This window comes from Rhinolophus hipposideros (assembly GCF_964194185.1).
Source record: "Rhinolophus hipposideros genome assembly, chromosome: 22".
In the NCBI taxonomy this organism is placed as follows: Eukaryota; Metazoa; Chordata; class Mammalia; order Chiroptera; family Rhinolophidae; genus Rhinolophus; species Rhinolophus hipposideros.
The window spans coordinates 9,028,274-9,042,588 of NC_138068.1; the positions used below are offsets into that span (position 1 = coordinate 9,028,274).

Here is a 14,315-nt window from a genome sequence, read left to right on the forward strand (position 1 = left end):
TTCCAAACCTAGCAGCCCCCTGGTCATCCACACAATGAGGTGTTTCAGGGTTCTGATCCTTTCCCTGTCATTCACGAGGCGAAGCCAGACTGCACAAAAGGTTTAGTCTCTCACAGATAGCTTCATGCAGCCATTTCAAAGATTGTCAAGTACCTAATCGGTGCTGTCGGCATAATGTAGACTCCTGACCCTGGGGAACATATGGGCTAATTGAAGATACGACTAGAAGAGACTCCATGTACAACACGGAAAGGCTGAAGGGCTGTCATCAAATGAAACCTATTTGGAGAAGGCTTGCAGAGGGGGTCTTCCAAGGCCTGGGGTCACCCACTGTCTCATCCCACCTTTTCATTCTGGTTTTACTCAGTTCAGAAAAACACATTTTATGTTCTAGTTTCATAATTTCAGAAACTACTTGATGGTCTTGATTTAAGTGTAACATTACCTTTAAAGCAAGCATACGCACAAAGATTTGGTTTCATTTAGAGTTTAAGAAAAAGAATTTGACTCAAATTTTGTGGGACACTTTACTTGAGCTAAGATTCCGCGCCAGTTACTTACAATCTCTACTTGCTGATGACTGATGGACCGACGCAGCAGGTGGGCGGGGCTAAGCTGCAAGGTCTGGGAGCCAGGACTGACCATGGGCCGAGGCAGAGGGAAGCTCAATGTTATAACTTCCATCAAATGAAACATCAGTGTGTGTGAACAGCTCTTTGGGAAATGACACAAATTCAAGACACTTGTAATTGCAAACGCATTCGCCCACTGCACACCTCCTCTGAGGTCAAGGACTGTGTCTGAAATGCCACAGGAGGTGGAGGGAGTTCCTGCAGGGCCAGCCTGTCTATCAGGAGAGACTGTTTATGCTCAGCAGTGACAAGACAGTGACAAGGGAACTGCTGAGGGGGAAACGCTATGGCTGTGCCCTGGGAATTCAGAAGAGGTAACTATTTCAGGTCAGCCGGGGTTACGGAAGAGATCAGAGAAGGCTTGATGGAAGAAGCAGCCTGTGACAAAGGTGTGTTTGGAAGGACGACTAGGATCTCCCAGGCAGTGAAGCCCACGTAAGAGGAGCAGCGGGAACGAGGCCAGTGGAGGCCTGACCATAGCGACTCTGGCGGCAGGAGCGGGAACCTGTGCATGCCCTGGGACTGAGGAGGGTGACGAGAGCACAGACGCCCACTGGTCCTGCTCTACTGAAGCTGCACACTGCCCAAGAAACAAAACAAAAACGGAGACAGTGACAAATCAAGAAACACCAGGAAGTGCTGGCAACACAGCATCAAACTTCATGGTCCCCAAACAGAAGGCTAATGGACTTTCTAAAGAGCCCGGACCCAGGCCTGTGTGAACGTGTGAGCCACTGTCACCCATGTCACCCCTCCACATTGATGATGAGCTGCGAAAGACCAAGTCCTGCACTGGGGCCAATCTGTCAGCAGGGCGGCAATTCTGCCACTCAGGACACAGAAGCATGAATGACACGGCAGATCCCCCGCTTAGCCAAATGAGCGGGGCAGCCGGAAGCAAGACTTTTGAAGACCTTTAAAGGATGCATTTATTCCCACACTTCAAATGATCAGACCTGTGTCACTCCTTAAGACCACAGACACAAAGAGCCTGCCAGGTAGGTTCAACAACACATGTGCTGGGGTGGGCACTCAACACGGCCAGCAGAGAGTGGGGCAAAGAAGCAGAGACGCACAATGGCCAGATGCCGCCCAAGAAGCGGCCAGTGTTTTCACGTCTCACGGGCAGGGAGGGCGAGTCTTTTCAATCCCACCTCCACACAGCAAGTACTCACTTTCAAAACTGAATGTAAAGCCTAGTAAACCTCCGTAATCTGTGTAAAGACCAAGACTTTGGAACGCTATAACAGGAACTCTGGCAACGCTAAGAATCAATCAACTGATGTTTATTTTAGAGAACTCAGGCATCTCCAGTAACATGCCATGCTCTGCTCTGTCATTTCCTGTAGACAATTTTGTTTTAAACACACAAACGAAAACGAAACAAAAAAATAAGCACAAGATCACTGCTTCCTCTTGTCCTATTAAATTGATACAAATTGACCTGAACAGGAGATGTATTTCATTAGAAAGCAGTCCTTCACCAGGATTCGGATCAGGGCATGTCTTGGATCGGCGCCAAACAGCAACGTGGCAGTGTTGTCAGAGCTGCTGTTACTGCCATGAAGGTGGGTATGAGCGAGTCCTTGGCAATCTTAGGAACTATCTGTGAAAGTCATCTGCAGTGACCCTGGGATGGACGATTTGCTGTCCAAAAGAATGATGAACACAAAACTAAGCAGAGTACAAGAGGACAAGGCCTCAGGTACCTCTGATACAAAATCCAGAGTCTCAAGCACAGAAGCGGCTGAAATCAAATAGCATCTTTAGTAGAGATTTCAGGAGAGAGACCCGGGCGACACTTCTGGAGTAGTAGTTCAACTTGCCCTGTGTGTCTCCCCTGCCTACACGACAGTCCTACCCCTACTAACATGCATAACGCACTCCATATGGACACGCCTCAAGTCAACATGGAAACCAAAACCAATGAGAACTTCGGCTGTTTGGAGGACTACAGCCTAACACAATCATTTTCTGCACTGTTTTTTAGGAAGCACGGAGTCCCAAAAGGGTAATAGGCAGTTTGCCAAAAATAAGAGGGGAACATCCTACACTATTTGGTGAAGGAAGGAAACCAGAAAACAAATACGCAGTAAATGGAAACGCTCTGTAAGCTGGTTTTTACCAGGGGCTGTGTGGATAGTTTATAATTAGATTAGCTGAGCACATAAGATGCTGTAACTTCTTATAATTTTTCCCAGTCAGCCTTTAAAAGGGTGATGATGTTGATGTTGAATTGAAAATGTCAAACCACATGTGGCTTTTCATGCCAATTTTCATGCCCAAATGACCCTGAGTGAAAAGAACAGTTACAAAGGAAAACAGGGACTACTTACTGTCACGCTATCACAGTCAAGTGCAGCGAAACCAGCCAGCCATGTGTTTTTATGGCCAACAGCAATCCAAGGGGAAAGACTGTTTCGGTGGATCTATGGTCCACTTACGGTCAGCCTTGGGTGGGAGACCACCAAGAGCAAGGCCTGGTGACGAACATGTAACTACAACAGTCCTTGTACTATGACAACAGCAACTAAAGCAAACCTTGTGCAAACAACAGAGGTTTTACTTGAACTTTTAGCAACAAATAAAAAGCAAATGCTACCATATCTGACGATTTTTGAATAAAGAAGTCTTGATTTTAAAACTCCCAACCCGTAACACCATCTAGAACAGTGGTTTTCAACAGAGGACAATTCTGCCTCTGCGAGAACACCAAAGAGACATTTTTGGTGGCCACAACTGGGGACGAGAGTGCCACAGCTATCTGGAGGGTGGAGGCCAGGAAGCTGCTAAACATCCTCCAATGCACAGGATGGCCCCAGAGAATGACCGGCCCAAATGCCAGCAGTGCCCGGGCTGAGACCCTGAATGCTGACTCGCGGGGCACACCCTCACACGTCTCCCCTTTTTTACCTTGCGGAATGTGCACTGTGGGAACCCCATGTTTTGTTTCTTTATTCAAAAAAACTGACAAGAGTGGTGACAGGTGGGGGTTGGCTTCACACTTGCAACTTCACATTTTATTAATCAAGCCACTGAAGCAGAAAAAAATTAAAAACCACTTTCAACGAGAACATTTTTTTCTAAGCAGCATTATTTCATCAATTGAACACTCAGGTAAGCTCTTTATTATTACTGAGCGAAGAAGTATGTTCCTTTAAGAAAAGGGGACAGAGGCAAAAATATATGATTTTAAACGTGCTGTGGTAAGAGAATTATCTGCCGTGAGTAATCGAGTCTGTGTCTTTAGTGGGGGGAGCGAAGAGGCTTTGTGGTGAATGCCTCCTGTTTTCACTGCTCAAGTTTCCTCCAATGTGTTACTTCTAGCAGTTTATTTTTACCCTTTAGGGCCACCACTGTGCTTTCTTTGGAGGGGTGGTTTCTCCGGAGCCCTCATGTTCTTCTGGCAACCAGGCGGCCAGGACAGCTGTGAGAGCAGTGCCCAGCCGAGCCCCCGAGAGCACAGTGCCAGCCCCTGGCCAGGCCTGGGCACACGTTCCCGCTGGTCTCTAATCCTCAGCTCACCTTCCCCCAGGGCCTCACGTCTGAGGCTGGAGAGCCCCGCAGGTGCCGGCAGTGTCGGAGGAAGAGGGAAGGGCCTGGGTAGTGGGGATATGGCACCTATTCGCTCTGTTGAATGCCACACTTGTGCCAAGCACACATGCAGCCTTCACGGGAGACAGGCCTTTGACAGGCCATCCGCAGAGCGAGCCATGTGGGAAGGGAGGGCACATGCCATGGCTGACCAGAGGGAAGCAAGCTGAGGACCCCTGGAAGTGGGGTGAGGGTACATACTGTGATTCAGATCCTTAGCTCAGAGAACATGACAAGATGGCAAGAAAAAAGGTGTGTTCTGACTGGAGTTTGGAGTTAGAGGTGGGAAAAGGGTCCAGGATAAGGAGGGCCCAACCCGTAGCCATACTGCCAGCCCCACTGGGAGGCAGTGGGGAGCCCCAGGAGGGCTCTCCGCTGGGAAAAGGTGTGGTGAGGCTGGCTTTAGAAGGATCATTTGAGATGCAAGGTCAGAACAGACAGAGGGGAGCAAGTTGAAAGGCAGGGGGTAGAGGTGTGGCTAAAGCGACAGGCGCACACAGGGTGACGACCTGAACAAACACCTCTGGTCCACGTACAACCCCAGGGCTGTTTTAAGAGTTGCAGAGAACTTGGATGAAAGGATGACACTAATCCCAAAGTAAATGCGCAAGCAGACAACATCCCCACTGAAGAGAATGGCCACGAGCCGCAGGCAAATCCAGCCCGCAGCAGCTCCCACAGCCAGAAAAGCCGGGATGGTGAAGGCACAGCAGACACTGGCTTTTCCGAAGAACATTAGGCCCACACACACAGCTCCTGACGCAACAGCAGCCGCGCAGGAACCACAGGTCAGGGCGAAGCTGAGCACACACACCAAACCCAGAGGCTCACGGGTGGGGCTGACAGGCCAAGGGCAATTTTATTTTTCCTTCCTTTAAATGCACTTACGTATCTGACTTATTTATAATAAACATGTATTTATGTAGTGCTTCTTTAACTTTTTTTTATGCAAAAGACACTGTGAAAGAACTATAAAAGCAATGGAAAGATGGTGAACTCTGGACAGATGCGCGCGAACAGCGCCACGGGAGCAGGCGGAGGCACGACTTACCGACCCTTTCTCCATCACTCTGTTGAGCATGACCACGCCCCTGCTCTTCTGCTCCCACACCATCTCCCAAAAGTGACCACATGTGTTCGGCAGAGGGCCCTGCAAAACACAAGCCACAACGTGCATGCCATTTACACATAAACCTTTCCAGTGCAAGCTCATGTTGGCAGTTAGCAGATGACAGTGCCCTGAAGCAGGGTGGTGGCAGAGAGTGGGACAGAGATCCAACCCTCCGTGCCCAGTGGTCAGTGACCACAGTTCTATTTCCTAACTTATGGTGAAAGGTCAGTGCCGCATCTCAGGGCTGGTTCAGGGATGACCAACGGAGCACAAATGCTGATTCTGCTTTCTGGTTTGGCCTGGGTGGCTGAGGGGCTGGCTCCACAAGGATCTGTCACTAAGGGGGGTGGAATATTGGACAAAACTGCTCGGTGCAGGTGACAGGCAGCATGGGCAAGTAATCAATAGGGAGTCTTCTGGTGGTTCAAGTCCCAGCTCCAATCATTTATCTGTCTGACCTTGCACAAGTCATTTCACCTCTCCCACGCCCATTTCTCCACTTATCTCACTTGACTATTCACAGCACCCACTCACAGGATTTTCAAAATGAACTATGTTCGCACATATAAAGGCCTTCCCACAGTACCTGGAACACAGTAAACAACCAATAAAATGTTAGCTATTGTTATTACTATTAATAATGGTAAACCTGACCAAGGAACATTACGAAATGTGGACACAAAATGGTCAGTCAAGCAGCCCAACATGTCGCTGGGGATGGGGCGGTGAATGCCAAGCAGCTGGCCCATTTCACTCTAGCCGACCTGGCCATGCACACAGATGTTTACTGCATACAAGGGTACGAAGGCCCGAGTTTGTCTCAATTCTTAGTATGGCCTAGAAGGGACATCACCTGTCACCTCACCAGAATGGTTTCAATTCTCATCTATTTTCATCCAAATTTTCCTTATTCTTTACATATTTTGAGTCTTGCCACTTTTCTTGCCCACGCAAACCCACAGTGCCCTCTACATTCTTCCCTGAACTCATCTCGATCCTGCTGCCTGAACCAAAGGTCCGCACTCCACATACATGATGTAAGACGCAAACAAGGATTACATGTCAATCCTTTCCCCCAGGCAACAGAAAAATGGCTCTGGGAAGGCAGGAATCACATGGCCTCCTCGCTGGGCAGCTGGGCCTCTCATCCTCTGAGCTGGGCATGAGGACCCCGGGGTATCACTGGGTCTTCCACAGCTGCAGCCTCTGTGGCTCTCATCAGTTGCTAAACTGTCGCCTTCCCTACCCAACATGACCCCCGTTTTGAACGGGTCTGAGGGATTCAAAATCACGTAAGGTCTGAAAGGATACACACCAAACTCAGCCAATCCTTCATGAAGGAGGTGACGGTGGGCACTTCGGACGTTATTTTCTACACTTCTATCTCTGGGTTGTTTTTTTCTTTTTTTAAAAAATAGTAAGACTACAGATGTATATTATTTGCATAATGAATGAAAATGAAAAATGGGCAGGGTTTTCTTGGTTCCGTGGCTTGGGAAATGTTTCAGTTATACTATCCAGGGGTGCAACTTTGGGGTTAGGCTGCTTTAATCCCTTTTGTAAATCCCAGGGCAAAGGGAGACCATGTCAGCAGCTATATCTCTATCCATGGTACCACCTGACAAAACAGACAGAACTTCAGATGTGCCAAGTAATTGCTAGGGCATGGGTGCAAAAGTTTCCATGGTGATTTCCTAATGCTATATTTGACTTTATACACCCGCTCTGTCTTTGCTTTGGGCTTCCTGACCCCACACCAAAGTTGAATGGCTGAAATCAGAAAGTAAGACTTGACTTCTAAAAAGAGAAGTTCCCACGAAGCCACTTGGCCTCTGCCTCTTCCCACCAGCTTGCCACCACCAGGGATCTCCCTCCTTGTCACCAGCCCCAGCCTCTCCAACCACCCCAGACGTGCTGGGGGGACCATAAGCTGAGAGTCTGGTAAAGGCCTGCCCCCTACTCATACACCTAGAACTTACTTACCAGCACCCCGAGAAGCGAACACTGCGTGGCTGATGGCCCATACACTGGCTGGGAGGCATCTTGGGTTGATTTTTGTCATGGACAGAGAGGAACTGGGCCACAATGAAAAGGGGCAGGAAGAGGGACCGTGGCGAACATGCCCTCATCTAGCTTCCTGACCCAACGCAGCTTTTGTTCCTAGCACTTTCTGACTTCACCATCATTTTTATTGCCAAATATTAGGCAGAATTATATTCAAAATCGCCCTATAACCAAAGCCATACATAAGATGGACAAAGTGATATGGAATGAGAAAACAAAAATTATGATTAAAAAAAGAGAGGAACTTAGACTGATTAGACCATTTATGGGTAACAGATTATGGTTTGAGAAAATTAACCAAAAAGAAATTTCTTTATCCCCATTCCCAGATACCCATTGTTTTGGGTCATATACCAGTAAGTGTTTCACAAGAGGTCAATTATTAAACCACTTTTATGATTTTTTTTCCCATAAAGATGCCAAAAACCAATGGGAATTGTAAGTGATTTTGCACGATTGCTCACGTAATCTAATAAGTTTTTTTTCCTGAAGAATGAGGACCATGCCAAGGAATTCTGAATGGGTATCTAGACAAAGGCTCCTCCTGGTCTACTGCTAACCCTCTCAGATTTCCTAGAGAAGCAGCCAGTGCTCTGAGGCAAATACTTAGGGAATCAATAAAAGCACAGGCCCTTCTCTAGCCACGGATCTGCTGCCTCTGTCAACAGACCATAGGCAATGCTGCCATTTTAATGCTGTTTTCCATAACCTAGCAATATTGTACTTCACAGAAAAGATTAGTGTTGCAACCCAACGGAATCTCTGAAGGAGGATTTTCCTCTACCTTGCTTTTATGGATAATTTAAAGCCTGACCTTCTAAAGGACGTGGCAGATTTTATTTGAGGTGTAGGCAACAGCACTCGTAAACGCTTAAATTGTCATCAAGTAAGGCAAAAACCATTAGAAAAAATTTCAGACAATCCTAGGTTTACCTGAGTAAGAATGTAACTTCTTTGGGCTTCTTCCATTTTTATCAAACTAGCATTGATATAGTCATTATCTTCTTGATGTAGTTTAATCCGACTGTGGTCAACTGAAAGGCAAACCAGAACTCAGAGGTTAATTCTGGAGGACCAAGTGTCTACACAGGCAGTGCACCCCACAGGGAAAGCAAAGAAGGTGAGTTGGTGGCATTGAGGGCGTTCCAACTGGCTGACGCTGTGCTTTTGTAACTGACATTAGTCATTAATATGGGGATGACTAGTACTTTCAGAAAGATTTTTGAAGTGTCTGAAACTTAACGCTAAATAGCAACAGAGATAAACTACATTAAAACATGATTCCGTCCTATTTGGGAAATCTGTTCTTAGGTCATATCTTCCTATGACACTTTTTACTGCCCTCACAACTTAACTTGGTAGGCTGCAGGAGAGGGGGTGTCAAAGATCTGTCCTTTGATGCCTAATATATACTTTTATAGGGTAAGATTTATGAGCACACCTCAACTTAACCTACGTCTAAAGTTCTGAAGATTAAATGACCTAAGTATACCACAGTGTGAAAAGTCACACCTTGAATTTCTTTGCACAGGGTTTTTTAAAAAGTTCAAGTATAACATATTTAAATGATTCTAAATCTTTCAAAGTCACAACCTGTTATGATCAAAGACATTAAAAAGAGAGTTTAACTGGAAAAAATAAGCTTTGAATCCAAAACACTGAAAGTATATTAAATATAACTTTCAGAATAGTTTTTAAAAATAAACACTCCTTTGGAAGTTCCGCCAGGGTTACGGAAAAAGCATGGCCACTTTGTTTTCTTTTTACCATGACTTTGTCACAAAAGCAATGGTTCCCTGACGGCCACTTTTCCTTATCCTGCTAGTGCAACTAATAAGAGCAGGTGAATGTTTTTATTTTTGGTACAACACAAGGGATGGTGAACTCTGATGATGACCCATAAACAGTATCTTCTCCCCCAGTCCAATGGGAAAGGAGAGGTTAATGGGGATAAGGGATTTGGGACTTTTTGTTCTAAAGGATTCCAAAGAGATGTTTTTGAAAATTAGCTACTGTTTGGAATATGGTTTCTCATTGTGGAAGGTTCATACAAATTGAAATACTTGGGTAATATTTAAATGGGGTCACAAAGATAAAAGATCTCAAAAAAATTATGTGACTGGCATTGGCGGGTTATGTGAGCGGGTTCAAATGCACTGGGTGACCTTGGGGAACCAATTCCTCCTTGGAGCATTGGGTTTTCACTTGCCAAATGGATAACAAGATCCCCATCTACCTTGCATCATTCTCCCATTACTCCTATAACCTAAAAAGCAAATTACTTTGTTCTACTGGAAAGTAGAGGTAGGGGAGAAAAGAAAAATATAAGGAGTGAGATTAAGGGCGAAAAGTTTGGGAATGTTTCCCTGGAAAAACATTTTAAATGCTTTTTCCCCCTCTAAAACTGATTCATAAAACCATAGAAAACATAAAACTTAGCAAAGATGTAGAAAAGGAATGTTGAAGACAACATTACTACCTCATTCAGAGCAAGTACAGCAAAAGCTAGAGACCAAGGGTAACTCCTGGCACTGGTGAAAAATGTGAACAGTGATTGCTCTTTGAAGCTCAAGGCAGCTGGCCAGATCTCACAGCAAATCACCCGAGGAGAGGTTCTTATAAAAAATAAAACCTCCGAGGTGCCACAGCCTAGACATGCTAACTCAGAGTGTCAGGGATGGGGGCACAATCATGTGTCGCTTGACAACGTAGAATTGCACGTCAGATATTCCGGGTATGCGTCTGAAGTTAATGACCATCTCCGCCATCACCGACATTTATGAGAGAGACACTGGGCTAAGTGTCTAATGTTATTTTACTTCATCTTACACAATTCTACGAGATCAGTGTGACTCCTATTTTACTGAAGGTCAGAGAACAAGTTGCCCAAAGCCACACAGCTGTCAGTGGCAGGCTGCTCTGTCCCAATCCAGGACCAGTTCTACTCCTCTCCCAGGAAGCCGGGCACTGCCGACTCTCCTGCAGAGAGCACCGAAAGCCACCACCCACAGCCACGGCACAGTGCGCTTCAGGAGGGAAGCAGGAAGTGGCTGCTTGCGGGATGCCTCACAGAACCTACGTCCCTAGCAGAGAACACTGCCACAGGAGAGGTCGGCAGCTATAACCCAACCCTTACTGACTGACAAGGTCTAAAAACCCTGCAGCTTGAGTCAAAAGGCTTCTGTGGCCTTGAGAAGATGGCAAAGTTCACGTGCTTTACTCAGTTCCAGCGTTTCTTGCTTCACAGACATTCTAACACGTTGACTTATTTACTTTCAAGATATCAGTAGGTTGAGAGCCAAGTACTCAGAAGGCAGAGGAGGCTGCCAGAGGCTAGCAGGCACATTGAGAGCTAATGGCAGGAAAGAGCTAGAAATGTGATGATGGCGGCAGGGTGTGGGGTGGGCAGAACTCCACAAGCGCGCTGACCTGTGTCTTCAGGAGGGCATGAACAGCTCCCACCCCTCAATGCCCGCGCAGGGCATCATTACACTTCAATATAATGCTTGGGGTCTAATAATACTGCTGCTGAGTCATCCAGAAAAGGTTATATTATGCCTGCTACACTCTGCTTCAGCTGGTAGGAAAATGATTCATCAGAAAAATTGTCAAAGCTAAAAAAAAGTGCTTTGAACTTAGCTGAATTTTCCAGAAATTGAAACCTTACCCCTTCTACAATGGTAGAAAAATGAACCAGTACTATAAGTCTCTAATGCCTTTATAATAGGAAACAATCAAGTCATAAATCGCTATTGCTACTGATTTATTACCAAACCCCGGGGCCACAGGAGTCTTGACTGAGAGGCCCTGCAGCTGAGGAAGAGCCCACGCAATGGAAGCAGGGAGACCAGTGAGACCAGTAATGGCGATGTGAATACTTACAGGGACTGACATCTCTGTACCTGTTTCGGTTTTTGTTCTTGGGAAGCTTGGCCACTCTGCATGGGAAGTCACTGGCTTCGTGTCGGATATCCTACAAAAAAAAGGATAAAGAGTTGTCTTTTGAAATCTCTGGTATCAGGAATTCATCCGGACATTTAACCAAACATGGGCTGTGTGCCAGGCATAGGAAGACCCACTGCAGAAACACATCAAAGAAAGCCAGGCAGTGTGGGAAACTCAAGGTGATAATTCAGAGGCATGTCCAAGGTCATGAGAGAAAAACAGAAGAGCAACAACCCTATGCCTGGGGTAGGAGGAAGTGGTGTGGGGCTGGGAACTGGAATATGCGGAAGAGGCCAGGGAGACAGCAAGGGGTGTGGCATTCCAGTCAGGAACACCCGGAACACCCAGCACAGCAAAGGCATGGGGGCTGGAGTTCACGTTTTTGTTTTTGCTTTTTAATTTTTATTGGGGAATATTGGGGAACAGTGTGTTACTCCAGGGCCCATCAGCTCCAAGTCGTCCTTCCATCTAGTTGTGGAGGGCGCAGCTCAGCTCCAGGTCCAGTCGCCATTTTCCATCTTTAGTTGCAGGGGGCGCAGCCCACCATCCTATGCGGGAATTGAATGGCAACCTTGTTGTTGAGCGCTCGCTCGTGCTCTAACCAACTGAGCCAACTGAGCCATCCGGTCACCCTGGAGTTCACATCTTATGCAAGTGACAGGAGTGGGCTGGTGGGGAGGAATGACGACAGATGGCTGGCGCACAAAGGTGCGTAGGCCAGATCTTGGAGAGCCCGGAATGTCAGGCCCGGGAGTTCCATATGCAACCTTTTATAAAACTACAGTAAGAACAGATAAAATGCACTTTTATGCTAATAAACTATCCAACTGCTTTCTTAGGAGATGATAAAAAATCCCACTACACTAAACTGTCAGAAAGAGGACGTGCCTGGATTAACAGAAAACCTGAAGTACGCCTCGTGCTAGACTGATCGTATATATCTAATTTTGCCCTGCTAAAATACCACTAAATCACATAAAAATTTCCTTTTTAATTTGTCGATTATTAAATGACAAACCCACACAATAATATGAATGCACTTAATGACACCAAACTGTACACCGAGAAATGGTTACAATGGTAACTTTTTTATGTATATTTTACCACCATTAAAAAAAAAAAAAAAAGAAAGGCAAACTGCACAAGGGGAGAACAGGAGAGAAGACAACAACAACCGAACTTTGGAAGCTGGAATCATACTGATTAGTAGTTGGCAAGACTGAGATTGCTAACTGCCCTGATTTCCACCAGAATCCTTGGAAGGCTCAGGCAGTGCTGCCTCTCTGGAAGTGGGGGCGGGGGGGAGATTCGATGCAGGGGATGGGGTGGAACTGTCCTGAGAGGAACTGGATCTCCACCCACCCCCCCACTACCCTCCTTCCTGCTGGAGCGTGACTGCCACCTCACGCCTCAGCAGCAACCTGGAGATTTTCTGGAAAACATAAATCAGGAGGCAGAGTGTTCTCTAGATGATCGGAGCAGACCAGAAGAAAGACCTAAAGTTATTATCATGAGGGTGTGCAACTGACAAGCCCCCCAGAGGCCCCGCAGCCAGAGCAGCAGGAACAAGCCTCTTACACCTGCTCCGAGCTCTGTCTGCCCTGTCAGTTCCTAGCCTTCATCACATGCAGACAGCCACTGATTACAAACGGATTTATAAGACCAAAAAAAAAAAAAGGGGGGGGAAAAATGGAGGAAATAAACTGCAGAAAAAAAGAAAGCTTTAAAAATGTATATTAATATATTCAGAAAGATAAGATATTGTAACCATGAATTAAGAACAGGATGTTACATAAAATAAACAAAAATGTCACCTGGAACTTAGAAACAAGATAGCAGAAATGATAAGCTTAATTGAAGAGTCAGAAGATAAACAGAAGAAATCCTCCCAGAAAGTAAAGCTAAAAAAAAAAAAAAAAAAAAAACCACCCCAAAACAACCACAATAGAAAATTAGGCAAAACAAAATACAAGGAAAGAAAACAGCAAAAAATAGTTCAAGGAAATCTTCCAGACCCATCAAGTGCTCATCATAATGATAAAAACATACTAAGCACATTCATTTGCAATTCCTGAATCCTGCAAAGAGAAAATTCTATAGGTTCGCAAGAAGAAAAAATAGATGACTTTCAAAGGACAAGGTGATAAGAATGGCTTCTAACTTTGCCAGAACACTGAAAGCTAGACGGCAATGGGGCAATGCCTTCAAAATTCTGCAGAAAAAGGATTTTCAACCTAGAATTCTACATCCAGCCTAGTAATCACTGAGTGAGAAGGGACAAAAACATTTCCGGATATGCAAGGTCTCAAAAACATGCTCCCTTTTCTCAGCAACCCACTGCAGCATGTCTCCTCCTTGAGGGTTCTTAAGAAATAAACCAAGAAAGAGAAAAACACACAAGGGGGAAAAAAAATTTGACACATGAGCAAAGGCAAAGGGAATTTCCACAAAAACTGTGAAAGGAGGAGGAGTTCCCAGGATGACGCGTATGTACAGACCAAGGAGGCAGGCAGGCCAGAACAGAGCAGAACGATTCAAGAGACAGAGGTGTCAACAACGTGCCTCTGTCTGTGTACCAACTGTGACCGAAAGAACCAGAGAAAGTGCAAGAAGACCTGACATCCAGGAATAGGGAATCCGATAGAGAAGAAAAGCAAAGGAAGTTTAAGATGACAGCTCTGCGTGCCAGGCCTAGCGACCAGCCCACCCAGAGGGGAGAGGGATGGTCTCCAGTAGGGATGTCTGCAAGGAAAAAAACCGAAACCTGAAACCAACAAATCACCTGAAATCGCTCCGTGCAATACAGCAGCCACTAGTCGTGCTTGCTGAAACACTCGAGACCTGACCAGTCTGTAAAGAGATGTTGTGTAAAGTGTAAAAATACACTTTGGATGCTAATGACTTAGTACTAAAAAAAAGAAAATAAAATACCTCAAATATTTTAAATATTATTTGCTAAAATAACATGT

At 45.8% G+C, this 14,315-nt stretch overlaps 1 protein-coding gene across 1 annotated transcript in view; it reads right to left on the bottom strand.

Moving 5' to 3' along the window:
- The window catches only part of PTPN1 (protein tyrosine phosphatase non-receptor type 1), a 60,998-nt gene that overhangs the window by 9,411 nt on the left and 37,272 nt on the right, over positions 1–14,315 (bottom strand). The window contains exons 2-4 of the mRNA XM_081033546.1: positions 11,284–11,374; positions 8,335–8,435; positions 5,278–5,376 (exon numbers count right to left, since the gene is read on the bottom strand). Coding sequence (XP_080889672.1) covers positions 5,278–5,376; positions 8,335–8,435; positions 11,284–11,374 — 291 coding nt within the window. The remainder of the gene's footprint in view (positions 1–5,277; positions 5,377–8,334; positions 8,436–11,283; positions 11,375–14,315) is intronic.